At 52.2% G+C, this 27409-nt stretch overlaps 1 protein-coding gene and 2 long non-coding RNA genes across 17 annotated transcripts in view; 2 read left to right on the top strand and 1 right to left on the bottom strand.

Moving 5' to 3' along the window:
• The window catches only part of TMEM94 (transmembrane protein 94), a 34040-nt gene extending 12818 nt beyond the window's left edge, over positions 1-21222 (bottom strand). For 6 of the 15 annotated variants that reach the window (XM_082705157.1, XM_082705159.1, XM_082705150.1 and 3 more), the window contains exons 1-5: positions 21077-21222; positions 11284-11413; positions 1233-1352; positions 802-929; positions 402-538 (exon numbers count right to left, since the gene is read on the bottom strand). In XM_082705157.1, coding sequence (XP_082561283.1) covers positions 402-538; positions 802-929; positions 1233-1352; positions 11284-11307 — 409 coding nt within the window. In that variant the 5' untranslated portion in view covers positions 11308-11413; positions 21077-21222. Of the gene's footprint in view, positions 1-401; positions 539-801; positions 930-1232; positions 1353-6962; positions 7255-11283; positions 11414-12478; positions 12570-21076 lie in introns of those variants that run through there. The other 9 variants (XM_082705158.1, XM_082705151.1, XM_082705153.1 and 6 more) reach the window with 4 other exon arrangements.
• Positions 10036-11671, top strand: LOC309850833. The gene is made up of 2 exons (XR_014304459.1): positions 10036-10163; positions 11191-11671. It is a non-coding gene; the product is annotated as an uncharacterized lncRNA (long non-coding RNA).
• Positions 20599-27013, top strand: LOC309850831. The gene is made up of 3 exons (XR_014304457.1): positions 20599-20718; positions 22441-22565; positions 25962-27013. It is a non-coding gene; the product is annotated as an uncharacterized lncRNA (long non-coding RNA).
• The last annotated feature ends 396 nt before the right edge of the window (positions 27014-27409 follow it).

Here is a 27409-nt window from a genome sequence, read left to right as displayed (position 1 = left end):
GCAGCTCTTAGACTTCCCTGGCCCATCTTACTACATGCCCTGGCCCAGTACCGCCAGACAAGGCAGACTTGGAAGAGAAAACCTCAACTGTCCTCCTGCCAAAAGAGGGGCCTCCCCGTTAAGTCTCCCATCATTAGCAAGCCTGCGAGCCGACGGGGCCACCATCGGCCTCCCCGCGTGCCGTGTTCAGGCCACACGCCTAGCTGTCCGTGCCTTTCGCTGTCCTGCTCAAAAGAGGGCAGGGTAGCCTCCCAACTCTCCTGATGCCAAGAGCCCCCAGAATGCTGGCCACAGGCAACACCCCTGTGCTGGGCTCCCCGGGGGGCCTCAGGAGAAGAGCGCGGGGCCCACACTTCACAGGGCGTCCGTTCCCACCCAGCATGCCTGGGCCTCGGCCTCACCTTGGATTTGATCAATGATCCCTCGGAGCCTCCGCTCTACCTCCCGACGCTTCAGCCGATCTTGCCGCCCGATGAGGACAAGGTTGAGAAGCAGCAAGAGGAATAGTGCCGAGGCATTCACCAGCTCCACCCCATGGCTGGCGGGAAGAGGGGGGTACTAGCAGGGAGAGGGGCTTCCCCACCCAGCCAACCCCAGTCCCTTCTGCAAAGAGGGTCTCCTTTCGGGGCGGCGGGAGGGTGGGTTGCTGACAGCAGCCTACCGGGGGACGGAGGATTCCTAACGACCCAGACTGTGACTGTGGGCAGGGCATGGTGCTGGCGGGGCTGGGCGTGGGTGTCCAGGTGGGAGGCAGGAGGGGTGGCCCAGTGCCCCCTGGGGGCGAGGCGGGGGCGCGGTTACCTGCCAGCCGGCTGGCCCCCGTGGCAGCCCAGCAGCAGCAGCACGGCCAGCAGCATGAGCGAGGCTCCGGGCCAGTGGAAGCAGGAGCAGCGGTTCCCGTGGTGCAGGAAACTGCTTCTCCACAGCTCCTGAGGAGGGGCGGCGGGGAGTGAGGGGCCCGGGGACCGAGCTGCTAGACCCGCCGCCTTCCTCCCACCCCCGCCTGCCCTGGCCTGAGGCTGCCTTGGTCTTCTGGCTTTGGTCTCAGCTGGGCAGCAGGTGGGGTCAGGACAGCACTCGGCGACGCAGCCCTGGCCGCCTTCTGATTTTTAGCGTGGCTCCGGTCGGGTCACACCGCCCGGCGTGAGGTGGGCTCCCGGGCCGGAGCCTGGGCCCCCCACGCCCCTCTGCCATCCCAGCCGGGCTCTGGCTTCCCCGTGAAGAGGCTTCACCTGCCACGTGAGACATTTCTTCCGTCCTTTCACATGTCCCTCCAGCACTGCCTCCAGCTGCTCCTTCAGGATGCTGAGGGCCTTCCGGGTAGACAGGCCCAGGGCCAAGGGTGGCTCGCCCTGGAGGGAAGCAGGCAGCAGTCAGCATCCCTGCGAGGCCCAGGGCACTGCCCAGGGAGGCCTCCATCGCAGGCCAGAGGCAGGGATCTTTCTTTGTCTTCCCTCCCCCCCATCCTCCCTCTGCTTCCTCCACCAGCCACCACCACCCCCGCCAGCTCTCAGGGTGTTTGCTCACATCTCCACCACCTTAAAAGCCCCCCACTCCTCAAGGCCAAGTTAAAAACAGAAACAGACTTACTCTACTCAGTGACTCCTAACCCACCTGCCAAGGCCATCGGCATCTCCCAGCCCCACGCACTGCTCTTGCCCCTCTCACCTCCCCACCGACCTCTGCTGCCATCTGGGCATTTCAGGAGCCGAAAAATGGTGTGTTGTTTGTTTGTTTGTTTGTAAGTGGGAAGGAGGAACTAACAAGGAGTTAAAAACATTAAGAAAAAAACCACCAAATACTGTTTCCACCATTTCACAGAAGGGACCATATTGTGACACTCTGGCATCAGAAAGGACTCGACAAGGGATAGTTGCCCTCAGGAAAGGACCTGCGATGCTGTCCTCTCCTGTCACCGAGGGTAGCAGAACAGAGCATGGACGGGGTGGTCCTGGGCGGCACTGGGGACCACCCACGCTGTCCTGTGGGAGCCTGGCCCGGCCTCTGCTTACGGACAGCCCCACTCCCAGGCTTCGCCCCGTCTTCTCCTTCTCCGACTGACTCCCCTCCATCCACGCCACAGCCCATCCCGAGGACATCTTAACAAATTCATGTATGTTTCCGGGACAACCTCGGCCACCGTCGTGGAGTCCCCCACCACACCACCAAGCTACGGCTCCTGAAGTTTAACTCCAGGCACGGCCCCGATGCTGACCTGTTTACTCCGCAGCCACACTGCTGTTTCATAGGCGCCTCGGAGTGGATTCGTCCAAAACCCTGGAGCGTGGCCCTCCCAGCTGGACAGCTCCGCTCCTGCAGTGACCACCACCCCCCTCCCACTCCTCAGGGTCGCCCTCTTCCAAGCCAACTGCAACATCCAGCCAGAGCAGCGCACCGCCTCAACTGACCCCGTTTATCATTCAAGTCGAGCCCAGACTCCAGAGCAGGACCTGTGATCTACCGGCTTCTCTAGCCTCTCCTGCGTTTCCTCCAGTCCCCACGCAAGCCGTGCTCTCCGAGCTCGGGTGCAAGTACCTCTACGAGTTTCCCTCCCCGGGAACATGCTCCCGGCCCCAAACACCTCTCTCATCCCCTTCAAGCCTCATCTCCAATGTCAGCCGCTCTGGGAAATTTTCCCAAGGCCAAGGGCTGCACGTACGGGGCGAGTGCACCCGGGGCACTGGCTCCCAGTCTGCATTGTGGAGAACTATCATTATAGGTGGACTTGTCTCGCTTTCCCACCAGATTGCCAGTTCCTTGAACACAGGTACTGAACTCTTCCATCTCCACAACCCTCCAAGCAGCTGCCGAGACTGGCTGGCACACAGCAGTGGGCTCATGGCCACCCCCTGGACGAATGGAAGAACAAGTGCGCACACACAGCTCCAGTGACCCCAGGGACAGGTTAATCAGGGCTTGGCAGCCGGGGGTTCGCAGCCAAAATACCTAGAGCTTCTAAAAACGTGGATGTCCAGGTCTTACCCAAACCTACTGAATGAAAGCTTCTGAAGGGGAGTTCAATGCACACACTGAATCTGATACAGAGATTCCCCAGGTCGGGGGTCCTGGGAAATAAAAAGCACCCCCCAGGAAAGGAGTGCTGGTGGGGAACTGGATCTTTCCCAAGAGCTCCGATGTGAGCTCCCACCAGGAAAGGTTCCTGAGCAAGAGGAGAAAAGCCCTAGACTTGGGGCACCAAGAAAGGGGCTGGAGTTACCTACCGAGTCCTGACCACGGTTGGCTAACACTGGTGACGCCCTGGCCAGTTCAGCTATGGGCTGAACTGGCCAACATTCCAGACTTCCTCCTCTGCGCCTGTCTCCATACAGGACACACATCCCCATGACTGGAAGGGGCTGCTGCCCTGGGGTGGCGTCCCGTGACCACAGACCCATCCTGGTAGGACGCACCTGAGCAGAGCTCCCACACAGGCCCACTGACAGCTTTCTCAGCCTGTGGGATGAGGATGGGCTCCAGACTGAGCCTGGCCCCAGGACTTCCCAGATCCCTTGCCTAAATCTCCCCTAATCCCTGCTCTCCATGCTGGCTTTGGGGGATTATGAAGATAAGAGCTGGTTCTTCCCAGAGGGGATAACTGGTTATTTCAGCTCAGGAAGATAGGGCCCTCTGGGCAGGGGGCCCACACCCCAGCATGGGTAAACACCCCAGAGCCTCCACCTCCCTCTGGCAGAGATCCTGAGACCCTCCTGAGAAGCCGTGATCCACAACAGATGAGTGTCAGGTAAGTCAGGTCTGCACGTCTGCCTCCCTGACTCCTGACATGGAAGGGGAGGCAGGGAGGAAGAAAGAAGAGAACCAGAGGCCTTCTCGTGTCTAAGGGGCTGGTCCAGGGGGTGATGCCCGTTCCCCCCAGTCCAGGAAAGAAGAGGATCTGGCGGGCACAGCCGCGGCGCACGCAGCCTCCCGTGCTGCCAGTCCCTGCTGCCCCCATTCCCCCAGGCTCTACTTTGTGAGCTCTCTCTCCTTCCCAAGAAGGACTTGTCGGGGCCAGGCCTCCAGAAATGCTGCAGTGAGAAAATGTCCTGGAGGCAGGCAAAGGCTGGCCTGCAGAGGTGGAAAGACTGCGCACGCTCACTCGCGCGCCAAAGCGCGCCAAAGAGACAGGAGCCGGGGATTGGGCAGGAGAAAGTGGGGGGAGGGGGGCGGGGGGGGGAGCAGATAAATCCCAGAAGAGCCGCAGGTCACATGGGAAGCCACTGGGTCTGGGATGAGGACCCTGCTCAGAAGGCAGGCAAAGGCTCAGCCAGGGAACCAGGGTGACCCCCCCGCCCCCGGCAAACCGGGCCTATAGACTTTGGACATAAGCAGCTCCCCTCCTCTTGCCCCGTGGCTGTCCTGACATCCGCCACCTCAGAAGGGGATCCACTTTTTCTCTCTGCACCCCAGTTCCTAGCACCTGCACACTGCTGCTGTCCAAGTGTGGGAGGCATGGGCCCAAGGGGGACAGATGCTCCTGGGGCAGGGCCAGCAGAGGCCCGCCCGCTGACTGTGCGCATCTACCCACGCATGTTGTGTCTGGCCAGGAACACCAGCTCCAGACCGGCGATTAAAGATGGCACAGCAGAAGAAAAGTAGCCACTCTGTAATCACACGCCTCCCGAGGAAAGGGCCTGCCCATACAGGTAGGGCCCGGGGGCAAGGACACAGCCTTCTGGGCCAGCCCACTCTGCAGGGCCCCAGCCACACTCCTCCAACGGCCTCGGCCCCTCAGTGACACGGAAGAGCAACACGTCACCCTGTCTCCGGCAGATTTCCTGTTACCAGTAAAAATCACTGCTTCTCTCATTGTGCTTCCCCGCCCCCTGCGATGTGAGAGCCAAAGCCTAGGAACCTGGTGGAACTTCAGCATTTTCAAAGGAAATTTTAAAAGGGCCCTGGGCAAGCAGGCTCTGCCGGCCTTTCTCAAAACGCAAATTAGGCTGGGCACCAAGGGGGAGACTGTGCCAGGATGCACAGGGTTGGTTTGAGAGATAAGGACCTGCCTCGCACACGTGCCATCTGAAGGTCTGCTTTTCTTCCCTACGGGGCCAAGAAGCGAGAGAAAAACTGCCTCAGCCCTCAGTACCCAGCGGCAGTAAGAGATTGTTCCTGCCTCTTAGATGTTCAAAATCTCCCACCCCACCCCAAGGCCAGACACCTCCCAGGATGATCCTGGGGCAAGGAGTGATGGCTAAGCCAGGACTCCACACCAGAGGGGAAGCCTGAGCCTGCCTCTCCCCTTACACCAGTGCTTTGCAGGTAAAAGTGACCCCCATCCCCCTGTTTTAAATGCTCAGGCTCAGCAGGACCCAACAAAGTAACTTGAGGCTCCAGGAAACCCAGGCGCAGGACATGCGGCCACAGATGCCCATCGTGAGCTGGGCTTCTCCTCCCTTTTCCATCATCAAAGAGGGACCCTGGGGGTGGGGGTAGAGGGGTGCCTGGGCGGCTCAGTCAGTTAAGCGTTCAATCTGGATGTCAGCTCGGGTGATGACCTCGGGGTGGTGAGATCAAGCCCCGCGATGGGCTCCGCGCTCAGCGTCCAGTCTTCTGGTCCCTCTCCCTCTGCTTCTCACCACCCCCGCCCCCTGCTCTCTCTTTCTTTGTCTCTCTCTCAAATTAATTAAATTTTTTTTTTTTTTAAGGGGACACTGGGAGGGCATGGGGATTTAGATAAACAAAAAGGTGGGGCAAGAACTCGATCTGTCCAGTGAGAATTGCTAGAACTCCATACTCCTCGGCACCAGTTCTATGGGGCCTGACGCTGAGTGTCTGGGGCGGTCTCCCAAGCCTTTCCAGAGCCAACGCCCCTCAAGTCTCTTGCACCCCCTTGGTCAGGTTTCCCAGGTGGCCCAGAGCCAAGAGCCCCCACCCCCGAGTCCCAGACCTTTCAGGACTTGTCACAGGCTCTGTCCCCATGGCCGCCGGTTTCCTTCCTACTTCACCTATTTTGGGAGCAGAATCCAGGTCCCATAGGCTCAGGTAGATAAGTTACAAATTCTGACTGTGACCCTCAGCCTTGACAACAGCAGAGAGCTAATTAGAGCTGGCTGGCCCCGGGGTGCCCGGGTGGCCCAGTAGGTTAAGCATCTCCCTTCAGCTCAGTTCACGATCCCGGGGTCCTGGCATCAAGCCTGGGATCAAGCACTGGACGCTCTGCTCAGTGGGGAGTCTGCCTCTCCCTCTGCCTCCCAGCTCTCCTGCACTCACTTGCTCACTCTTTCTCACAAGCAAATAAATAAAATATTAAAAATAAATAAATAAATAAAAAGAACTGGCTGGCCCCTCAACCAGGTCCCCACCATCCCAGCTTTCTGAGCCAGTGCAGACGGGGTAGGGACCCAAAACTGGACTCCAACATAATGCCTAAGTCACTGAAGCTGGGTCTCTTGCAGTAGCCACGGTAAATCTCTTCTGAGCTTGGCCAGACACAAATCTGTCTTCAGCCAGGCAAATCAAAGCCTCAAGCCTCTTCCTCTTCTGGGCTCATGCTGACCTTGGCACTCCCGCCCATCTTCTTCCTCTTGCAGCCGCCCAAACTGCAGAGGAAATCAGCGGGGCCCTGGCTGCTCCCATCTCAAAGACCCATGTGGTCCAGCCAGAAATAGCCCCCCCACCGACTGGCCCCGAGGAGGGCTGACATCCGGACCCAGGGCTTCCCATCACCTGTGCACAGAGACCCAGGTCCCAGCATAACTCGTCAGGATGCCCCACTGGGACACGCAGCTCCAGTCCTGCTCTGGGTGACTTGGGAACCCGACTGGCATCTCCCTAGACACCCGGGCACCCTGGCTCCCATTCTCAGCCTCCTTCTTCTGTCCTAGCGACCTCGTAATCTGAGCTGCCTCCGGTTCGGCACCCATCCTCAAGACTTGTGGCAACTGCTGAGCCCAAAGCCTTGCACACAAAGCAGAGAACAGGGCGTTTGCAACAAAAATATAAAACCAAGTCAGCATACTCACTTTGGTGCATTTGCCCTGGTGGGGCATCCATAGCTCTGTCTGCTTAAAGAGCATGGGGTAGAGTCTGAGCCACAAGGAGTCAACTATAGAACTTCCAACACCGCCCTCCAGGAGAGAGGACAAGAGGCAGGAACAGAGAGGAGAGCGAGCGGGGAGAGGAAAAAAGGGGGAGGGGGCCGGGGAGCGTGGGAGCCAGGAGCCAGCGCCGAGCCCGCAGAGGATCCGTGCAGACGGGAGCTTCAGGCTGCTGATTAATTCAGCCTATTTCCAGTCACGCTGCAGATTTAGGGAGGGAGGAGGAGGCAGTGCAGCAACAGCCCGTGGGAGGGAGGGAGAGGCGGGCAGGAGGGAGGGCGGAGCCGGGTTGAGGGGAGAAAGTTTGCAGTTGCGCTGCCAGATGCCCAGGAGCTTGGCCCATTCATCAGAGGCCACGGAGGGGTGAGCGGAGGGGCGCCTGCAGCCCACCGGGTGCGCAGCAGTGGTGCGGGGTGGGGGGAGCCCGAGGGCAACCGTGGTACCCAGGACTGCCTGGGCTCTCCCCCTAGACCACCCCTCCTCGGCCCCAAGTCAGGCCAAGGTAGAGAGCGCCCCGACATCCCTCTGAGGCTCCCAGGATGGAAGCAGGCCAGCAGCAGCTCTTCCCACACTTGTAGCTGCGGGAAGGGGGGGGACTTGCCCGTTATTAATAGCAGCACATCCAGCGTGGAGGGGGAAGGACTGGCAACTGAGAAGCCTGTAGCCGGGACTTCTAGGAGGCAGAGCAGGGGCCGGAAGCCAGCGGAAGAATCCAGTGGAAGACTCCAGCAGAAGGGCTTCTGAGGATTCCAATACCTAAGACCTAACACCTTCCCACCAGGTTGCTAGGTGGGGTGGGGAACCCCCAACAGCACAGCTCAGCCAGCAGCTGAGACACGCATGGTCACACTTAGACACACCTGCCAAAGAGCTTCTGGGACAGGAGACCCCCTGGACCTGGGGCCTCCACTCCCGCCCAGTGACCTGGGGCTCCAGGAACAGCCAAGAGAGCCTTCGTGTCACCCTGGAAGCCCAAATTTGACACACAGGTAGCCCTGGGAGTAGACTGGAAACTTCTCAGCCTATGTCCAGGCCACCCTTAGGAAGGGGCTGCAAAACCCTATGGGACAGAAAGTAGCCGAAAAGGTCCAGTCACGAGAGAGCGCAGGTTGGAGCCTGAGCACGGTTCTCTAGGGCTCGGTCTCCCAGGCAACACCGACAACACCATCTCCACCATCTCCACCATCACCAGCAGCAGGGAAGAGGAGAGAGCCTCCGCGGAGTTCAAGCCTCTCCCCCTCCTCTAGCACAGCTCCCTGGCCCCCCAGCCCACCTCTGCCAAATCCTGATCTGAACAGGAGAAGGAAAGGAGGGGCCAGGCAGTCCAGAGGGTAAGGACAGGCAGTATTCCTGAGATTCGAGCCCCAGGGAGGAGGGGTCAGCCACGCAGTGGGCTGCAGCCTTAGCAAACTGCCAAGAAGAGTGGCGTCCCCGTGGCCCCTGCTCCAGGACATACCTCCCCTTAGCTTTCTACAAAGGCCCTGCTCTGTGGGCATCACCACTGAGCAAACTCTCCCTCCTGTGTGACAGGCCCTGGAAGGAAGAGCTCACGGGGTCCAAGCTGGGGGTTCTGCAGGACTCCCATCCTGCCCCGTTCCCACACTGCCCACCTCAGCATGCGCAAAGTGGGGCACTGCACCCAAGAAACAGAAGTCCGGACGCTCACTGCTACAGCACATCCACCACAGGGGACCGGGGACTGAGGAGAGGAGGCCCTGACAGCCAGACGGGAGGACTGGGAGGTCACTAAGGGTGGGGCAGAAAAGCAACCAGCGACAGCCACGCTGATCCTGGGCTACAGCCAGGGCCCGAGAGGCCCCTTTCAATCAACTTCCGCCATCCAGCTCTCTTCATTCCCACGCCTGCAAGAAGCCTTGACTGTTGGAGGCCATGGGGGTAATCTGGGGAAGCCCATGTGTACAGCTCACAAGCCACTTCCAGTAAAAACCCTGTCTGGATCTATCTCTCTTTTTTATTAAAAAAAAAAAAAAAAAAAAAAAAAAGATTTTATTTATTTATTCATTTATTTATTTTTAAAGATTTTATTTGACAGAGATCACAAGTAGGGGGAGAGGCAGGCAGAGAGAGAGGAAGGGAAGCAGGCTCCCTGCTGAGCAGAGAGCCTGATGTGGGGCTCAATCCCAGGACCCTGGGATCATGACCTGAGCCGAATGCAGAGGCTTTAACCCACTGAGCCACCCAGGCGCCCCTTTTTTATTTATTTGACAGAGAGAGAACACAAGTAGGCAGAGAGGCATGCAGTGGCGGGGCGGGGGGTGGGGGGGGAAGCAGGCTCCCCACTGAGCAGAGATCCTGATGCGGGCTCGATCCCAGGACCCTGAGATCATGACTTGAGCCAAAGGCAGAGGCTTTAACCCACTGAGCCACCCTGGTTCTATCTCTTAATTGCTTGTACTATTAGTTCCTCAGCTGGACTGTAAGCCCCTCCAAATGGGGGCAACCTCCACAGGGCCCAGAGCTCCCCCAACCCCAAGGACGTATTCTGTGAATACAGCCGGTGATATGTCTACCTCAGGACTCATCTCTCCAAAACAACCAAGAAGAGAGAAAAAATCCTGTAGCAAAACTGACCGCTGAGAGCTATCCATCCCGGGCACCCAAGGGTTCTTCCTCAGGCTTGAGAGAGAGGCTGGTTCACAGAACTTGGTTTCCCCAACTCACTAGGAAGTGGTGTTTCAGCAACAAGGCTGGAACCAGAGGACAGTACTGTCCTGTTTTTGAGACATTCAGCCTCACCCAGGCAGGCCACCGCATCACACAGTAAATAGCAAAGCTTCTGGGGGTGGGGGGTGCCCCCTGGAAGGGAACAGCTCTGGCAATGAGACATGGCAGCCTCACACCCAGGCTAGGGGAGAAGTCCAGGTCGCTGGTTCCCTCTGTGCCAATCACTCACAGGAAGGACACCTGCAGATCAGTGAACAGGAGGTCGAACACGCCTCCTTCAGGTTCAGACCTCCAAGCCTGTTCCACAGCTGGTCCAGAGGCACAGGAAGTCTGCGGCTGAGCGAGTCAGCAGGAAGCCAGGCACCCCAGGGACCCAGCGTGTGGACCCACAGCTCCCACTCCAGACCTTCCAAGATCTCTTTGGCAGGAAGATCGCTGTCCGTAAGTTCAGACTGATAAATATTTACTGAGCCCGTGCTGCCTGCCAGGCTCTGCGCTAGGAGCTGGGGACACTGGGACGAGGTGGGACAGGCAGATTATTTCCATACAGAGTGGCAGGCACAGTGGTGGAGATACTGTGATCGCTGGAAGGAGGGACATCTGGAGGGGGAGGAGGGCTTGTCAGGAGAAGGCAACGCGTGGTGAGGAAAGAACAGGAAGAGTTCGTCCGGGAAAAAGTAGGAGCCAAAATGTGGACAGCGGACCCAAATCCTAAAGCATGCAGAAGGACGCGTCACATGTCCTAAAGGCCAAGGCGGGGGAGATGGGGTCGTGGGGCCCAAGGGCAGCAGCGGGATGATGGCGAGCTTCGCCTGCCACACTCCAGGTTTCAGCAGGCGGTGCGAGCCACTGGTGACTTTTAAGCAGAGGCGACAAAAGCTCAGCCCTGCGCTTCAGATACCTTTCTCTGACACTGAGTGGAGGAAGGCGATCAGAGACAGAGGGACCCGCATGAAGCCGTGCCAGAAGCCCAGGCAAGCGTTGGAAGGACCTCCCCTGGGACGGTCTTCGTCACGGGAGGAGGACACTCTGCCAGCAAATCGACTGCCCGGGGAGGGCAGCGCACCTGGAGGCCGGGAGGCGCACCTGCGTCGGGCCGGGAGGACGGCGCCCACCTGGCCGGTGCCTGGGCCTCCTGGCCGCTCACCTCCAGCTGGTTACGCAGCTGTGTTTGGAGTCTGACTGGGGAGCTCGTCCCCAACCACAGAGAGGGTGCCCAACCGTACTCAACACGGCTCAGCAGGTTGGGGCAGAGCTCTAGCAAAGACCAAACAAACGAAATTACACGCCCCTGGGCAAGAAGGGCAAGTCTGGCTCAGAGCCAACCCAAATCAGCAACTGCTCCCAAGCGCTGTGCTCCCAGTTCCCCGAGGGCTTCCCAGCCCAACAACAGCACCCTCTCGGGAGGATCACTGTCCTGTACCCCCATCCTCAGAGCCACACCCCATCTCTCACTTTTGGTTTAAAGCCCCCAAAAGAGGACCTCCCAGGCCAACATAAGTAGAGAGAGTCCAACTGCGACGCACAGACGACACCCATCCGGGCACCGACCACGGCCTACCGTGTGCTTCTCCTTCAGATCCATGGGCCCAGAGTACTGCAGGCATGCCCAGGTGAAGGCGGTCACCCCCAAAAGGAAGGCTCCTCCCCAGCATGGACAAGGCCCCGTGACTCTGTCACAGCTGCAGCATCTGGACAGAAAGAAAGGAGAGACCCCGTGAGCCCAGGTTGCTGAGAAACACGACAGTGTTGCCTACACAGTACAGCAGCACATGAAGTCCGGAGCCCGGGGCACCGGAGCCCCCCAGACCTGTCCTGGCAGCACAGCTTCCGCAGGTGCTCAGCTTCCGGCGGATTAGAGGCACCCAGCTGGCTCAGCTGTAAGTTCGAGCCCTGAGCTGGGTGTGTCAAGATTACTTAAATAAATGAAAATGTAAAAAAAAAAAAAAGGTAAAGATTAGGAAAACAATTAATTAATTAATTTTAAAAATAAACAAAGGGGGCGCCTGGGTGGCTCAGTGGGTTAAGCTGCCTTCGGCTCAGGTCATGATCTCGGTCCTGGGATCGAGTCCTGCATGGGGCTCTCTGCTCAGCAGGGAGCCTGCTTCTCTCTCTCTCTCTCTCTCTCTCTCTCATCTCTCTGCCTGCCTCTCCATCTACTTGTGATCTCTGTCAAAAAAAAATAAAAATAAAAATAAACAAAGGTCAGCATCAAAGTAAACTGGGACACGCACACACACGTCCACACACGCACATGCATACAGGCCCACGGGCCTTAAAGCGGAGCCTCCCGCATGCTTTGCTGACAGGGCAGCGCTCTAGGGGCACTTGGGCGGATACCGACCTGGATGGCTGAACCAATGTGATAACAATCTGGAAAGTGAAGACTAGCCCTACCTCCCCATACACCCCCTGACCCTCCCCCGCCCCTCCGCACAGTAGACACGCTTTAAGAATTTCAGGCCATGGGGCGCCTGGGTGGCTCAGTGGGTTAAGCCTCTGCCTTGGGCTCAGGTCACGATCTCAGAGTTCTGGGATCAAGCCCCGCATCGGGCTCTCTGCTCAGCGGGGAGCCTGCTTCCCCCTCTCTCTCTGCCTGCTGCTCTGCCTACTTGTGATGTCTCTCTTTGTGTCAAATAAATAAATAAAATCTTTAAAAAAAGTAATAATAATTTCAGGCCAGGGAGGGTTTGGGTAGAGTGCCCTCGAGTAATCTGGTTTGGGGCCCAGGGACTGCTTGGGGAGAAGGCGCTAACCTGCGGCTGGGGGCGGTGCTTTCTGGGGCCTGCAGCAAAGCCTCAGAAAGTGGAGCTAGTCAGAAGCCCAGGAGAACTGACCCATAAAAGAGCAGTCTAGGAACAAAAAAAAAAAAGCTATGTCCAGAGACCCCAGCTAGGACGCCAAGGCTCCGCGGCCACCGATCCCACTCCAAAACCCCACGTCATTCCTTGCAAGGCAGCCCCAGCGCTGCCCTCATGGGCTGGCGCTTCCACATCTCTCCCGACCCCTGAGGTCCGCAGCCAGGGCTTTCAGAGCGGAGCGAGCTAGCCCAGGGGGTCAGACATAGACAGCGACACTGCAAGCAGCCTCCCAACGCTGTGACATTTGGTCTCTGGCAGCCGACTGAAACGCAATCCCTGAGAGGACAATCCACCGCTCCCCAAGGCCGCTCTGACTCACGGGGCCCAGGCCCTGTTTACGAGCTCAGCTCAAGGTCCCCGAGCACCCCCTCCCACCAGGGGCTAGATGAGGTAGTGGCCACACAGGGCAGGGCACCAGAAGCCAGATGGGGATGGCGCTTGGCTCCTTCTCCCAACACAACAGGAGTGAAATAACTCTGCGGCCAGCTGGAACCACAGCGTTCAGAGAGGGCAGCCAGGAGCAGGACATTTCTCTAAGAGTCTCTGTTTTCCCATCACTCCATACGTGGGATTCTGGGAAAAAAAAGTCCCCAACTGTCTGATCTGAAACCAGCAGCTAGACCCTTAAAGGGCCAGTTCTACCCCTGGTCCCTTGTGAGATGAAGCATAGGGTTCAAATTCAAATACCCCCGGTTCAAATCCTGGCTCCAGCATGTATCAGATGCCCATGACCTTGGCAAATTACTTGTCTCCCTGGGCCTCAGTGTTCTCGTTCAGAGAATGATGCTTATTTTACAAAGAAGCAACAAGAATAACATAAAATATTATTAGCAGACGATCTAGTACAGTATTTAGCATATAGTAAGTCTTACTAAATACTTGCCATTACTATCACCAGGAAACAAGAAATATGAACAAAGTGCCACCTAGGTGAAGAATAAAGGCTCAAGGGGTGCCTGGGTGACTCAGTGGGTTAAAGCCTCTGCCTTTGGCTCAGGTCATGATCCCAGGGTCCTGGGATGAAGCCCCGAATCAGGTTCTCTGCTCAGCAGGGAGCCTGCTTCCTCCTCTCTCTCTGCCTGCCTCTCCCCCTACTTGTGATCTCTGCCTGTCAAATAAAGAAATAATATCTTAAAAAAAAAAAAAAGAAGAAGAAGAAGAAGAAAGACTCAAAAGTAAGGAGAAAAGGGGTGCCTGGCTGGTTTAGCAGGCAGAGTATGGGACTCTTGATCTTGGGGTCATGAGTTCAAGCCCCACGCTAGGCCTGGAGCTTACTTTAAAAAAAAAAAAGTAAGGAGAAGAAAAAATAAATGAAAGGTATAGAGATTGCAAAGAAATACGTAAAACAGAATTTATTTGCAGAAGACTAGCTCATATGGGAAAAATTCTAAGAGATAAAATAAGTAAGTATGCAACGTTACAAGTTACAAGGTCAAAATACAAAATTCCTATATGCTATGATGAAATACAGCAAATATTTAGGAAAGGCTTTTAAAAACAAATATGTAAAGCCTGTACACTGTTGAGAGAAATTCAAGACCTAAATAAATGGAGAGATATGCCATGTTCATGGGTTGGAAGACTCAATATTAATATTAACATTTAATGTTTAAATAATTAAGTTAAATGCTAACATATATATATGTTATATATATATATATATATATATACATATATTTTAGATTTTATTTATTTATTTGACAGAGATCACAAGCAGGCAGAGAGGCAGGTAGAGAGAGAGGAGGAAGCAGGCTCCCTGCTAAGCAGAGAGCCTGATGTGGGGCTCGATCCCAGGACCCTGGGATCATGACCTGAGCCGAAGGCAGAGGCTTTAACCCACTGAGCCACCCAGGTGCCCCTAACATTTATATTAATATATTGATCCCATAACCCTGAGATCATGACCTGAACCGAAATCAAGAGTCGGATACTTAACTCACTGAGCTACCCAAGTGCCCCCAGTATCCGTACACACCCATCAGAATGACTACAATGGAAAAGACTGACCATATTTCCTGTTGGTGAGGAGGGGAGCTCAGAAACTGGTGGGAACATCACGGGTGCACCCACTCTGGAAGACATTTTGGCAAGTTCTCTTAAAGCGGAGCATCCACTCGCTAGATCTCCCAGCAATGAAAACATACTTCCTCAAAAAGAACTGTATACAAATGTTCATAGCATCTTTATTCAAAAACAGCCCCAAGCTGGAAAGGATCCAAGCGTCCATTCACACGTGAATGAACCGGGGTATACCCATACAATGGAATTCTGCCCAGCAACCAGACGGAATGAGGTACTGGAAACACACGACAATGTGGTTGAATCTGGAAAACATTTGGTGAGTAAAAGGAGCACAGAAGTGCACACGGCATTCGACCCCGTTTCCATAAAACTTCGAACAGGCAAAATTAATCCACAGTGACAATAAGCAGAGGAGGGGTTACCTGGGGTCACCAGGAGGGAAAGGCTGCCAAGGGCACAGGGGTCTTTTGTTCAAAACCTTGACTGGGGGTGCTGGTTACCAGGGTGCATACATTTGTCAAAACTCTTTGAACTGTATCCTTAAGTCGGTGCATTTTATCCTGTGGAAATAATACCTCGGGGAGCCCGATGCGGGGCTCAATCCCAGGACCCAGAGATCATGACCTGAGCCAAAGGCAGATGCTTAACCATCTGAGCCACCCAGGTGCCCTTAAATAATTAAAATCTTAAAAAGAAGAAAGAAAAGGAGCAGCAGCCGCCACCGCCAAGGCCCACAGAGTGCACTTAGGAAAGCTTCAGAGGGGGAAGAGGGAGAACCACCCACAGCAAGAACTAGAAATCTCAACAAAGGCACCAAGGAAGAAAAGCATGGAGCCTTTTTGAAAGATGGTTTCCTGGGACGCCTGGGTGGCTCCGTTGGTTAAGTGTCTGACGTTTGATCTCGGCTTAGATCTTGATCTCAGCGTCGTGAGTTCAAGCCCCTCCCCAAAAAAAGATGGTGATCTAATATGTTCAGTTAGAGCAGAGTTAAGTCAGAGAGAAGAAATGAAGCGACACTGAGCGGGGAGTCAGGGACCAAAATGCACAGATGAATGAAGGCCAAAACAAAGTGACCCTGGGGAGTCCCTGGAGGTTCCTGAGCGGGTCCCAGTATCTTAAGAGGGTAGAGAATGGATCGGGGGAAAGGAAAGAAATTATAAGCAGAAAAAGTAGAAGAAAATTATAGTAATCTTTTTGCCGGGATGAGTCTCTAGACAGAGGCAGCATGGTAGCCATGGGAACAAAGGGATGGATGCTTCCTGCTACCAAGTTCAGAACCAGCATCAGAAAGAGCTAAGAGGGTGCCCAAGGTTCAGGTTGAGGGTGAGCTGAGGAGTTCGCTGCCCTTCCAATTCCTCCAACACCATATTCATTAGCTGTACTTTCCACCGAAAACACAATGGGGTGGATGGTACTCAGTTGAGTTGCTGTGCCCAAAGGGAACTATCTGATGGACTGATGTTCAGCTGGAGGGAGGTTTTTAATAACAAGCTTCAGGGTTCCATCCTTGGTGGGTCCTAATCAATATTTTTATCAATGACTTACACCAGGGGGGCAGACCGGGATTCAACACGAGTTTACATGATAAGAGTTGTATAAAAAACAAAAATGGAACAGGCTGCCCTGAGAAGCAATGAGCTCCCCGGCACTGCACGGATCCAAGCAGAGGCGGGGAACTTATAGAGATAATACATTAGGTAGCAAATAAGAGATAACCTTTACCTGTGTCTTCTAACCCTGAGAGACAAGGAGATAAGGAAATCCAGCAGCTACTACACATGAAAAGATGGTCAGTCCAGGGTCACCTGGGCGGCTCAGTGGGCTAAGCCTCTGCCCTCGGCTCAGGTCATGATCCCAGGGTCCTGGGATCGAGCCCCGCATGGGGCTCTCTGCTCAGCAGGGAGCCTGCTTCCCTTCCTCTCTCTCTGCCTGCCTCTCTGCCTACTTGTGATCTCTCTCTGTCAAATAAATAAATACAAATCTTAAAAAAAGAAAAGGAGAATAGATGCTCAGTCCCACTTAGAACAGACTACCCCAAGAGAAGAAAGTTTGGAAGGTCTTCACCACCCGACTTCAAGGTTTATAAAACTACAGTCATTAAGGCAATGTGGTATTGACCCTGTAATAGAAAATCCAAAAATAGATTTAGATATACATGGCCAATTGATTTTTGAGAAGGCTGCAAAGGGTTCGGTGGAAAAAAGGTAGTCTTTTCAACAGACTGCACCGGAAAAATCAAACCATCAGATTAAAAAAAAGAAGAACTTGGAGACACAGCTTGCACTCTATACAAAAATTAACTAAAAATGGATCCTACACCTAAATGTAAGACTGTAAGGAAAGATAGGAGACAAACTCGGTGACTTTGGTTTAGATCTCTTTAATACCAAAAGCACAAGCCACAAAAGAAAAAAAATATTAGGTTGGAACTGAGTGGCTGAGGATAAGAGCAGGCGGGGAGAAACTGGACTGTATCTATTTTTGTACCTTTTGATTTTCAAAGCATGTGAATGTATCAAATGGATCTTTAGAAAGTTAGCAACCTGTCACTTCTGGATATATGTCCAAATGAAGTGAAAACAGGGACTCCAACACCCATGCGGACACGTACGTTCATAGCTGCATTATTCACAATCGCCAAGAGAATTGGCGAGACACTTGGGAGCAACCCAAGTGTCCATCCAGAGACAAATCGATGAATAAAATGTGATTCACACATACAAAGGAATATTACTCAGCCTTAAAAAGGAAGACTATGCCGCTATTTGCTACGACACAGATAAACTTTAATGACCTTACACTAAGGACAGACGTTGTAGGATTCCCCTTATTGAGGTTTCTGGAGTGAGCAAACTCATACAGGCAGCAAGTAGAATGGTGGCTGCAGGGACCTGGGGGCAGGAGGGCGAGTGAGAATGTAGTGCTAACGGGCACAGAGTTTCAGTTTGGGCAGATGCAAGAGTTCTGGAGCCAGACTGGTATGGATGGCTGCACAACAGTGTTAATGGACTAAATTGGTTAAAACGGTCAATTTTTTGTTATGTGTATTTTACTACAATAACAAAAAATCACTAACTTCTGATTCTGATTTAGCCGTTAGCTTTGTCTTACCTGACTGGACGATACTCTCCCCTTTAAGGATATCGATGCTCTTTTCAACACACCTTTGATTTTCTCTCCAGTGTATATCTTTTCCCAGGATCTCCCACTATTTTCTGTTCACCTCCCTACTAAGGAATATTGCTGTCATGCACCTCCTTCTTAAAAGGATCCTGAAATTAAGAAAACTGGGTTCATATAATTATGCTGAGATTTCTGGTTTCCCAAAGGCTGCCTGAAGCCCTGAAAGGGTCTCCTTTCCTTGGACACCCCCCAACTCCCCCACCACTCGGGTCTCTGGGGCTAGGGAAACACAAAGCAATCAGCATCTGATGGGCCCAGCTTGAGGCAGGCATCCCGGCGGCTCTAAAGCCGGCCCTTACCCTACTTGCTGTGCCACGTGACCAGCACTGTTTACTACTGTCTCAGCAGCCACAGGCATAGCTTATCATTACACAAACCCCTGATCACCAAACCACACATGCTGGCTGGCGGGTCAGTTCCGGAAGAAAAACATTCCTGCTACAGCTTTGGCCTACCCTTTAGTTCACCTGTGCTACTAAGAAACCGATCCAGGCTTGGAAACCAGGGTTCAAACAATAGTTTTAAAGGAGGCTAGCTTCTAGGTAAAGAAAGACACTCTCAAGGAAACACCACTGACACAATAACACGATAAAAAATACTGACACACATTTACCAGTGGAGAAGTGCCAACCATGACCTGGAACCTTCTCATTTGGACACCAGCAATGGATTTCGAGGCTGTGTCTTTCCAGCTCGGACTGGTTGTAAGAGCTCATCCTCCACTCACCAGGTAAGGGTCAAGAAAGCCTCCCATGTAGGTAGTATTTACATTAGCGCCCACCCCTTCCCTATAGAAATGGTTTCCCAAGCCCAGCATTAGGGAAGGAGCAGTGGGGAAGAACCAAAAGGATCGTGACCTTCACTTCTCATTAGTTCGGCAGGAGTTAAGCTTTCCAAAAGGCTGATTCTCAACACTTGGAGCTGGCACTCCCTAGCAACTCCTCAAAATAGAAATGTGAAGGGCTTTCTGTTTTCTTCCATCTCACCGCCCAGCCCTGGCTCTCCCGGCCTAATCTTCTGATGTCGGGTCACCACAAAAACAAGGGGCAGGGTAGGGGATGGGGAAGTTCAAGGGCAGTTAACTCTCAATTATTTGGCAGCTGATTATCAAGGGGATGATTTGTACTTCGCCTCCCTAGTGAAGGAACTGCTCCTTGGTATCCACCAGTTTCTCTATTTGAAGTTGTAACAAAAAGAACCAGTGAACAAGGAAGTTAAAGCTAACACACCAGCTAAAATAAGACTTCAGAGAATTTGTGGATTTTATTTGAACATGCTGCCCCTGTTCCAGGGTTAATAATAGGCTACATTCTGATGTGTTCTGATTTGTAGAGTGATTTGCAAACTTTTTTATTCCAAGGACCATTTTTATTGGATTCTAGATGATGAACTTATACCTGTGTCATTGCATTTTTTAAAAAATTGTAAACTACCTCTTAGAATAGACCTCTTAGAATACTAAGGTTAGGGCGCCTGGGTGGCTCAGTGGGTTAAGCCGCTGCATTCAGCTCAGGTCATGATCTCAGGGTCCTGGGATCGAGTCCCGCATCGGGCTCTCTGCTCAGCAGGGAGCCTGCTTCCCTCTCTCTCTCTCTCTCTGCCTGCCTCTCCATCTACTTGTGATTTCTCTCTGTCAAATAAATAAATAAAATTAAAAAAAAAAAACTTAAAAAAAAAAAAAAAAGAATACTAAGGTTAGCCCTTCTTTTGCCAAGATTACAATAAAGACACACCAGAATGGTATTTCTTCTTCCTTCCGTGGTTCTCAAGCTCCTTCTGCCTCCACACTGTTATTATACAAAACCCACCCCCATTAATAACACTACATCATTACAATTGTCCCCCCCAAAATGGAAGACTCCCTGCCCTTCTGCCCTCTCAAATGAGAATCACTGAAATCATTTCACCCCCAAATATATAGAAAGACCACAATAAATATTAATACAAGAAACCAGCCAGGGAACTACATGCTGGTTACTTACATATAAGGAATGCAAAAACCTAGTAAGTGCTAGCCCCCCGTGCTATATATATACCTAGAGACAGAGAGCCTCCACATCCAATCTCTAATGCAAGAGATCACTCTACAAGAAGCTCAGAGAAGTTAAGGAACTTGACTTCTCAGTCATACCTAGAAAACAACTGATCCGGTGGACAAAGAACTTGTGAATCTGGACTTCAGAGCTCCAGTCCTGGCTCCAGGTGACTCTAGCCCTGCCCCCTTTGCCTCTCCCAAAAGTTATTCTCCGCCTCCGTGAAATAAAAACGTGAAAACTCCTCCCTCCCCACTTCCACCAGTCCCAGAAGACCCGGGGGATGGCTGAAGCATGTGGATAAAGCTGCGTGTGTTGGACAAAGCATGAGAAAACGCTGATCTCCTCTGATGCAAAAATCACAGGCTTGCAGGAAAACTAGATTCCGTACAAAGCTCCCTCCTTTTTTCCCCCAGAGCCACACAAAAACTCGGAAGCGAGGGTGGGCTGTAGCAGCACGTGACCAAACCGACGAACACGCCGAAGGGCAGCCCGTGGTTCCACACCAATGAAAGGAGGGCAGGGTTTCCCTGGCATCTGGCCCCGGGCAGCCGGCAGGGGCTAGCACCGCGCCACGCGAGGGGCTGCCAGACCGGACTTTAGGGGTGTGCGGCAGGGGAAGGACGGCACAGCGCACAGCACATCAGTCGGTTTGCAGGATGACAAGTGTGTTCCTACAGTTGCTTCTAAGGAGTCTTTAAACGTTTGTGGAAATACGGAAGGAAAAAAAAAAAAAAGGCAGGGCGCGCTCCGACTGCTCCTTCGCCGCTCAGGTTTAAGGCCCTTCGGCTCCATCCGGCTGGACAGGGTCAGCACGAGGGCCCGGGCAGCAGCTGAGAGCTCGCAAGGGGCACAACGGTCTGAACTGGGGCGGGGGGTGCGGGACCCCAGAGGCCCGTAAGTATGCTGGGCGTCGGCGCTGGAAGCCCCCTGAACCAGGGCCCACACACCACAACCTTGGTACAGGGATTCATTGTTGGCAGGAGGCTTCGATCTGACGTGGGACCCCCAAGGGGCCAAGCCGGGCCCCAAGGGCAGGTGTGAGCACCTGGGGAAAGGAAACGGCCAGGAGCTGGAGGCCAGAGCCCGTCCCTTGACTCCCCGTTCGAAGAGATCCCCCGGGGCCATTTCTTGGGTGCAGACCCCAGACTCCTCTCTCCTTGGCCAAGCATCCGGAGGGCGTGGGAGGCCGAGCCCCATGCCCCCTTGCTTCCCTGCTCCCCTTGCTTCGGGCCACGGGCCTTCTCGTACTTACCGGGGCCCGGGGGGCTGTCTTCCTCTCCCGCGTCCTCTTCCCTCCCTGCCCCCTCCTCACTTCGCGTCCCCTCCTCCAGGGGCCGCGGCCATGTCCTTTGCTGGCAACTCTAAAGGGGCTTCCCTCCCTTCTCTGACAACCAAGACGCCGCTAGCAGGCTAAAGTTCTGGACGCCGATTGGTGGGAATCCGAGACGGGTGGAGAGTCCTGGATTCTTATTGGCTGTGGGGCGCGCTAGGCTGTAGCTGAAACAGTCCCTCTGGGAGCCTGGCGGAATTAAAGGCCGAGTGAGAAGGGCGGGAGAGTAGGGACCCACTGTCCCTCCATGGGTGTGTTACTCTGATGCTTTCAGGTGCAGAGGTCCTGACAGAGGCGAAGGCAACGGCTTCCACCTCAATTACTTTTCCTATACTAAAAAGAACCGCGCCAAGCCGCCTTTTTTCTTTTTAAAATCAGCCCTTTTGTAGAACACCAGTATCTCCCACTTCTTCTAAGCGCCCCTCTTGTTGCTGTGAGCAAACGTCTAGGGACACCTAGCTTAGACACCTCGGAGAGCGTCCCTTGGGGACTAATACTGCAGCCAAACCAAAGCTGGAGAACCTAAGGCAATACTTCAGTTTTCCCTTCAGCTCAGCTGTACTCTAAAGGGAAAAACAAGTTTAAAAAAAAATTTTTTTTTTTTTTTTTCCTAGATAATTAGAGAAATCGCTTGGGAGCGCTCTCTTGGGAAAACAAAACAAGCCTGTGTCAGTATTTACTTCAGCTTTCCCAGAGATGGAAATCTGGAGACTTGGTTTTTTGCGTCTTGTTTTTCAATCTGTTTATAAAATCGGAAGGGGGTCATGGCTGGCCCTGGGAAGGAAGAGTCCCTTTCCCCTATTAATGAATTTAATTATGTCATTTTCAGCTGAACAGGAAGCTATTTTGGTATCTAATCTTGTATGTTTCAACAGTTGTAGGGGTGCTTAGAACAGTGATAGAATCATGTCACCTTTCCGCACGCAAAAATCTGCAGTTTATCTTTGCAAATGGGTGTATCTCTTTACAGGGCGATCTCTGAGAGCTCTCTGCCGGACATTCAAAGTCCCTCATAAATCAACTCAGACATATGTTTCCTGGCTATTTCCCCACAGGCTAAGCTATTCCTGTAGCCACATAAATTGACCATCTCCTAAATGCTCTAATCTGTGCATCTGGGGCCCTCCACCTCTGCACTTTTGCCCAAGAGGTTCCTACCCTTTGAAGATTCCTAACTACCAATAAAACCAACCTTCAAATACATGGCCATGCTGAAAATTCACCTCCAATGCTCTCTGCCCCAAAGCCTTCCCTGGTTTTCAGTCATTGAAATTCTCTCTCTGCAGTGCTATGTCTCTTTGTGTCTCCATCGCCACCTTCACAAAAGGAATTTTATAAGACCTGAAACACCCTAAAGGCAGCTGACTTATCCTGGCAGACCCCTCAGCACCTCACTCCAAGCCTGTACCAGGTAAATGTTTGCTGGATTGAACTGGCCAATTGCCTGTGCCATGTATCTTTCCCCTTCATCCCGAAGGTTTCCATGGCTACAATGGAAGGTAAACAAATGTAACATAGTCATCCTGCCCTGCTCCACCTTGTACCCCAGTCGCCTCTGGCCACACTCGTTTCTCTGCTACACTGGGTTTTAGGACGATGACTCAACAAACTTAAACTCTGTGCCTACCATTTTCAGAGGCTGTGCTACGGTCCTCCACCCTCTGACCATCCCCTCTGTCCATACCTCCGGCCATAAAACGTTGCTGAAGAAGTAAATCCAATCAAGTCAAGACAGGCCAGTGCACCTAGTCTGAGTGCACTCTGGCAAGACTTTCTGCAGCTCTGAGGTCCCTGTGGCCATGTCTTGATGGCTGTCTAGCAAATCCTTTATTTTTCTGGAGCCTCTTCTGTCTCCGTACGAAAATAACCTTGAGGCAAGGGGCACCTTGGTGGTTCAGTCGGTTAAGTAGACAACTCTTGATTTCAGCTCAGATCATGATCTCAGGGTCGTGGGCTCACTTTGGGCTCTGTGCTCTCCGTGGAGCTGGCCTGAGATTCTCTTTCTCCCTCACCGTCTGCCCCTCCCCCTCTCAAATAAATAAATAAATCTTTAAAAAAATAATAAGCTCAATGCAGAAACCAAGGCCTTCCAGTGGAGATTTCTCACCTACTTCTATTTCTTCCTTAATGTTCCTCCAAAAAACACAGACCCCCTCTTCTTTTCCCCATGGATAGCCTCAGTCCCTCTTGCCCCACTCAGCCTCACATACTATCTCCCATCCCCAGGCCTCGGCATATCCTGCTCACTGGGCTTGAAATGCCTCTCCCCTCCTTTCTTCCTGGCTAACTCCCTATCACCCTTGATGATGGTCCTCTCTGTTTGCTTTTCATTCCCTCAGATAACTGTATCACTTCCTTACCACATCGTTTTTTGTCTTTGACAGGAAGATAGTAATAATAATTCATTATTATATATATAATATATATGTTACATATATATCCATATGTGTATATGAAATATACACATGTAATTCATATGTGTATGTGAAATATATATATATATATATATATATATATGTATATATATACTTCAACTTAAGGGGAACCTGGGTAGTACAATACGTTAAGCATCTGACTTTTTTTTTTAAGATTTTATTTATTTATTTGACAGAGATCACAAGTAGACAGAGAGAGAGAGAGGGAAGCAGGCTCCCTGCCGAGCAGAGAGCCCAATGTGGGACTCTATCCCAGGACCCTGAGATCATGACGAGCCGAAGGCAGAGACTTAACCCACTGAGCCACCCAGGCGCCTGAGCATCTGACTTTTGATTTTAGCTCAGGTCATGATCTTGGGGTCATGGCCTCAAGCCCCAAGTCAGGCTCTGAGCTCAGGAGAAAGTCTCCCTCTGCCCCCCACCAAATAAATAAATAAATATTTTTAAAAAATAAAAACAGGGTGCCTGGGTGGCTCAGTTAGTTGAGTTTTTGCCTTTGGCTCAGGTCATGATCTCAGGGTCCTGGGATCGAGCCTTCTGTCAGGCTCCCCACTCAACGTGGAACCTCTTGTCTCTCTCCCTCTGCCGCCCGGCTTGTGCTCTCTCTCTCAAATAAATAAAATCTTTTAAAAATAATTAATAAATATTCAAAAAATTAAAATTACGATAAAACTGGAATGCCTGGCTGGCGCAGTCAGGAGATCATGTCACTCTTGATCTCAGGGCTGTAAGTTTGAGCCCCACATTGGGTGTACAGATCACTTAAATAAATAAAAATCTTTATTTTTATTTTTTTTAAAGATTTCATTTATTTACTTGACAGAGAGAAATCACAAGTAGTCGGAGAGGCAGACAGAGAGAGAGAGAGGGAAGCAGGCTCCCCGCTGAGCAGAGAGCCCGATGTGGGACTCGATCCCAGGACTCGGAGATCATGACCTGAGCCGAAGGCAGCGGCCCAACCCACTGAGCCACCCAGGCGCCCCATAAATAAAAATCTTTTAAAAAAATTACAATAGGGGCGCCTGGGTGGCTCAGTGGGTTAAACCTCTGCCTTCGGCTCAGGTCATGATCCCAGGGTCCTGGGATCGAGCCCCACATCGGGCTTTCTGCTCCGCAGGGAGCCTGCTTCCCTTCCTCTCTCTACCTGCCTCTCTGCCTGCCTGTGATCTCTGTCTGTCAAATCAATAAATAAAATCTTTAAAAAATTTTTTTAAATTACAATAAAGAAGATCTATCATGCCATAAATACTAATAGTAGTAGCAATAATGATCATGTGTGAATATCCACAGTCTCTTCTTTTCCTTTCACCTGCTAAGGAAGGTTCTGTCTGTGCCTATTAGGTTCTCAGATCATCAGAATAATAGGAAAAAGGTAGGATTGAAGGGCCAAGTCTTGAATAATTTGGTTTACTTTGGATAGGAAGAGGAATTTCCAGCTGATGAGAGCAGATGGGTTTTTGTTGTTGTTGTTGTTGTTTTAAAAGATTTTATTTATTTGAGAGAGAGAGAGCACAAGAGGGGAGAAGGTCAGAGGGAGAAGCAGACTCCCCGCAGAGCTGGGAGCTGATGAGGGACTCGATCCTGGGACTCCAGGATCATGACCTGAGCTGAAGGCAATCACTTAACCCACTGAGCCACACAGGCATCCCAAGAAGGTTTCTTATAAATCATCTATGTAATTCCCCCTTTGGCATCTTCCTCAAGAGATTGCAATGAGATTTGAAGTTGCTTTGCAGGGTTCCTGGGTGGCTCAGTGGGTTAAAGCCTCTGCCTTCGGCTCAGGTCATGATCTCAGGGTCCTGGGATCGAGCCCCACATCGGGCTCTCTGCTCAGCAGGGAGCCTGCTTCCTCCTCTCTCTCTGCCTGCCTCTCTGCCTACTTGTGATCTCTGTCTGTCAAAGAAATAACTAAAATCTTAAAAAAAAAAATGAAGTTGCTTTGCGATTATTTTTAGATGCCAACTAATATTTCTTCGCATGTGATTCTGTATAGAGACTGGACATATCTGTCACTAGGCTTCGTATAGTTAATAGCATTATCTATTTGCGTGTCATTTCTCTTCCTGGGAGTCCCTCGAGTCCAAGGACTGCGTCTTATTCATCTTTGTGTCACTACTGATTAACGAAGTGCCTGGCACACCGCAGATGTCTGGTAAATGTTTGTGGAATAACTGAGCTGCTGTTCAATTATCCTTTCTCTAGCACCTTCATTTGCCTCTTTCTTTCGGCTCCTTTTTCCCCCCAGCTGTATAAACACTCATAGTTCTCTCCTTAAAACAGAAGGGGAGGGGCAGGCGAGGGAAAAGAGAAGGAGAAGGGGAGCCCTTCCACACCAAATGGTCTGGTCCCTGTGACACTCCTCTGCTATTTAGCTATTGAATCTGCCGGCAAGAAGCTGCTTCTCCTTCTCCAGTGTGATGTCTCTTCTATACTCACCAGCGTAGTAACACCTAGTGACTTCACCGGAGCTGTGACAGCCGACAGACAACCACTGCTACATGTTTTGTGACCCTGTGGAATATTTAAGAGATGCCGCTGAAAATTTCAATGTCATTTGTCACTTGTCAATATCATTGAGAAACTTGCTTCAAAGGTTAAATCAGCCTGGAACAAACCCCTTTGGAAACTGACCAATGATATCCTATTGTAAGTCGCTAATATTCTAATGGACGAGACATGGTGTTACACAGATAAAGAATTCCATCATCAGAAGCGTGCGAACCAGCTTCACTAGTGGGCTCCGGGCATCTTGGGCAGCTGGGGCAGGCTTTCCTCAAGAAGTAATATTTAGGCTGAAATCTGAAGGATGACTACAGGTTAGCTGGATGAAGGGAATGAAAACAGGCACCGCAGAGGGGGAGGAGGCATGTGACAGGAGACCAAGGAACTGAAGGGGATTCCTGCCCGAGCGGATCAGAGAAGGGAGAGTGCAGAGTGCTGGGGACAAAGCAGGAGGCATGGGGGGGGATGTGCATAATAGCTCCTGCGGGGTCTTCTGCAACACATCGCAGATGTTGAGATTTTATTCTAAGGGCACTGAAAAGCTCTTAGAAGGTTGTTTTGTTTTTGTAAGTAATCTCTATCCTCGATGTGGGGCTCAAACTCACGACCCCGAGGTCAAGAGTTGCATACTCTACCCACTGAGCGAGTCAGGCATCTCTCTTGGAGGGTTTTAAACAATAGCGTACCATGGTCTGATTGGCACTTGTTAAAATACTCATTTTGGGGGCACCTGGGTGGCTTAGTCAGTTAAGCAGCTGCCTTCAGCTCAGGTCATGATCCCAGGGTCCTGGGATCAAGCCCTGCATGGGGCTCCCTGCTCAGCGGGAAGCCTGCTTCCCCCTCTCCCTCTGCCCCTGCTTGTGCTCCCTCTCTCGCTGTGTCTCTCTCTGTCTGATAAATAAAATCTTTAAAAAAAAAAAAAGTAGGTGTACTGAAGGGATTATTAGCAGGTAGACTAGGCAAAAGGTAGTGATTGATGGGACATAAGATCTGCGGAGAAAGAGAAGTGTTGACTCCGAGGTCTCTTCACCCTGAACCTCATACAGTGTCAGTTCTCATGCCAAGGTACTTCTGTTCAGCTCCAAAAGCCTCAAAATGGCCAATTTAGAGCAAATCACTGAAGAAATCATCCTCCAGAAAACATTCTTGACTGTTTACAAGACTTCACAGTCTTCTAGATGCAGATCTGAGACATGAGTCAGAGAGCCTGAGGAACTCCGCAGGGCTGACACAGGTTTTGAACACATTCCTCCCCCTGCACGGATCATCCCCCCTCCTGGTGCTGGCCTTTACACCCAACCATTTGTTTAAAGGCAGC

The sequence above is a fragment of the Mustela nivalis genome (assembly GCF_964662115.1).
Source record: "Mustela nivalis genome assembly, chromosome: 17".
NCBI classification, from domain to species: domain Eukaryota; kingdom Metazoa; phylum Chordata; class Mammalia; order Carnivora; family Mustelidae; genus Mustela; species Mustela nivalis.
This window is presented reverse-complemented; position numbering and strand designations above follow the sequence as displayed.